Consider the following 2561-nt stretch of genomic DNA (forward strand, 5'->3'; position numbering starts at 1 on the left):
AAACAGCTTTATTTCTATGCTGCATAGAAAGAAAGGTTGCATACTCTGCCAGCCCACGGGCATGCTGCTAAAGGTCCTGCAGAGAGGAGATGCCCATCCTGTGCAAGGAGGTGGATATACACAGAGCTGAGAGCCTAAATAGAATCACAGATTTGTTTCAGTTGGAAAATATCTTTAAGATCATCGAGCTCAACCATTAACCTAACACTACCAAGACCACCACTAAACCATGTCCCTCAGCACCACATCTCCATGTCTTTAAAATACTTCCAGGGATGCTGACACCACCACCTCCCTGGGCAGCCTGTTCCAATGCTTGGCAACCCTTTCAATGAAGAATTTTTTCCTAATATCCAGTCTAAGCCTCCCCTGGCACAACTTGAGGCCATTTTCTCTTGTCCTGTCATTTGTTACTTGGGAGAAGTGCACCCACCTGGCTACAGCCTGCCTTCAGGTAGTTGTAGAGGGTAATAAGGTCTCCCCTTCAACCTCCTTTTCCTCAGACTAAATAGCCCCACTTCCCTCAGCCACTTCTCAAAAGACTTGTTCTCTACACCCTTCACCAGCTTTGTTGCCTTTCTTTGGATGCACTCCAGAACCTCGATGCCTTTTTCCTACTGAGGTGCCCAAAATTGAACTCGTGGAAGCTGGCAGGAAGAACTAGCCGGGCTGTGTAATTTAGCTGTGGTGACTGCTACAAGGTGTAAAGCCAAGATAGTGAACAGCAAATCAGAGCCTGACTGCCCTCTACTTCTAAGGTTGTCCTTAGAGCATAGAGACCACAAATGCTCTAAAGTAGGTGACTATTCCTCCAGCCTGACCATGTGCATTTAAATGCGCCATGGAGACATTCACCCTGCTTCTCTTTAGGCATAGAAAAGGTTGGGAGGTGGTCTCAACCAGCTGCCTGAAGTCCATGGCATCTCCAGAAGGCATCTCTTAATATTTTTGTTAGAAAGCTCTCACTGGAGAGGGTGAATACCCATGTGGATGCAGGGCAGTGGAGACACTGGCTCCAACAAGACATCTAACATGAAGATGTCCAAACTTAAGAGAACCTTTATAAAAGTTGCCATGGGAAGAGCCTCAAATGACAATGATGGGACAGTGGAATGGGAACTAGACAAAGCACAGAATTAGGAGTAAAACAGGATCCTCTTGTCTCAGTTTCCCCACCTAACCCCAAGATCCTTGTCTCAACACACTATACTCTGCAGAACAGACTCTTCCTGACATTGCATTTTATTGTGTTTTTTCTTTTATGGAAGTAGTTCACTTGAGGCTAGCCCACATTTCTTTATTTATTTTGTGACCTGAGTAGAAAAGACAGATCACTCATCAAGGACATGGAACCAGATGGGTATCAGAGGGGCTTGTTTGTTTATTTTGCAGTAAGCAACTAATTGATTGCTTGCTTAAGCAAAGAAATGAGATAGTGATATTTTCACTTTGCTTGCAGTGACATTACCTCCGAGGAAACTCAATCCAGATTTGACCACACTCCCTGGCATTTCTTCACTCTCTTCCCTGTTCCCCCACCTCATTTTTAACACCCTTCATGAAATCCAAAGGTTAAAAGGTTCACAGAAAAAAAAAAAAAACAAAAACACAACGTTATCTGTCAAGCATCCCCTGCGGTTGGAGATTATCTTAGCTGCTCCTACTGCTCTCAGCTCCTACTCCACACACCCAGGGATCCCGGTGGGAGAGTTTCCCAGCGTGGCAGGAACTGAGGCTAGAAACTTCATGAAGTGGCTCCTGTGAGCATTCAAGTGTGTGCCTTTCTTTTGGTATCAATGAGGAGAAGAAAAAGCAAGCCTAAATCATGCAGATCTTGGAAAGAAGATGGAGACTTATTGTTAGCACAAGCCCCTAGTACACACACTTGAAACCAATGAATGCCTGGAGAAATGCAGCGCCTGCTGCTCTTTAAACACCTTTACAAATAGTTGCAAAAATGGGGAAGAGATCAGCAATGCCCACAAAGGCTTTAAAAATGCAGAGAGAGATAACCAGGTACTTACATCCATTTTATGCCATAGCAGAGCCCCGTCTGCAGAATCAAAGACAGAAAACCAGCTAAGAAAAATCGTGGACTCGGCTTCATTTTCTCCACCGTTCCTCACTTGCTGAAGGAAATCAGCTTCTCCAAGGGAAAAAAAAATAAAATAAAAGTTTTCCTAGTTTTCTGCACGACGTATTTCCCTGCAGTTAGGGTGTTGCTCCTCCTTAGAGATGAACAACCTGATAGGAGAGAGAGAGAAAAGAGCACGAGCTACAGTTAACTCTGAAGTTTAGCGAGTGGTCGCGAGAGAGAGATCTATTATCCAAATTGCAAAGGAGTGGTTTCTGAATCACGAAAAAGTTGGGATTATCCCCTCTCAGTCCCCTCCCTCGCCAAGCCTTGATACAACCTTTCGAGTCAACAGACAGACAAACCGTATGGCTTGAATTACACCCTGAGTTATGGTCTGATTGTGTGTTTCCATTTAACCCTGCACATGGCAAGACTTCATTCACTGCTTCACTTTTTTTTTCTCCCCCCTCTCCCCAAATTTGTG

The 2561-nt window shown here is 44.6% G+C and overlaps 1 protein-coding gene across 1 annotated transcript in view; it reads right to left on the reverse strand.

Moving 5' to 3' along the window:
* The window catches only part of WNT11 (wingless-type MMTV integration site family, member 11), a 23981-nt gene extending 21776 nt beyond the window's left edge, over window positions 1-2205 (reverse strand). The window contains exon 1 of the mRNA XM_008943727.1: window positions 2025-2205. Coding sequence (XP_008941975.1) covers window positions 2025-2107 — 83 coding nt within the window. The 5' untranslated portion in view covers window positions 2108-2205. The remainder of the gene's footprint in view (window positions 1-2024) is intronic.
* Between the last annotated feature and the right edge of the window lie 356 nt (window positions 2206-2561).

The sequence above is a fragment of the Merops nubicus genome, unplaced genomic scaffold (genome assembly GCF_000691845.1).
Source record: "Merops nubicus isolate BGI_N331 unplaced genomic scaffold, ASM69184v1 scaffold1247, whole genome shotgun sequence".
NCBI lineage: Eukaryota > Metazoa > Chordata > Aves > Coraciiformes > Meropidae > Merops > Merops nubicus.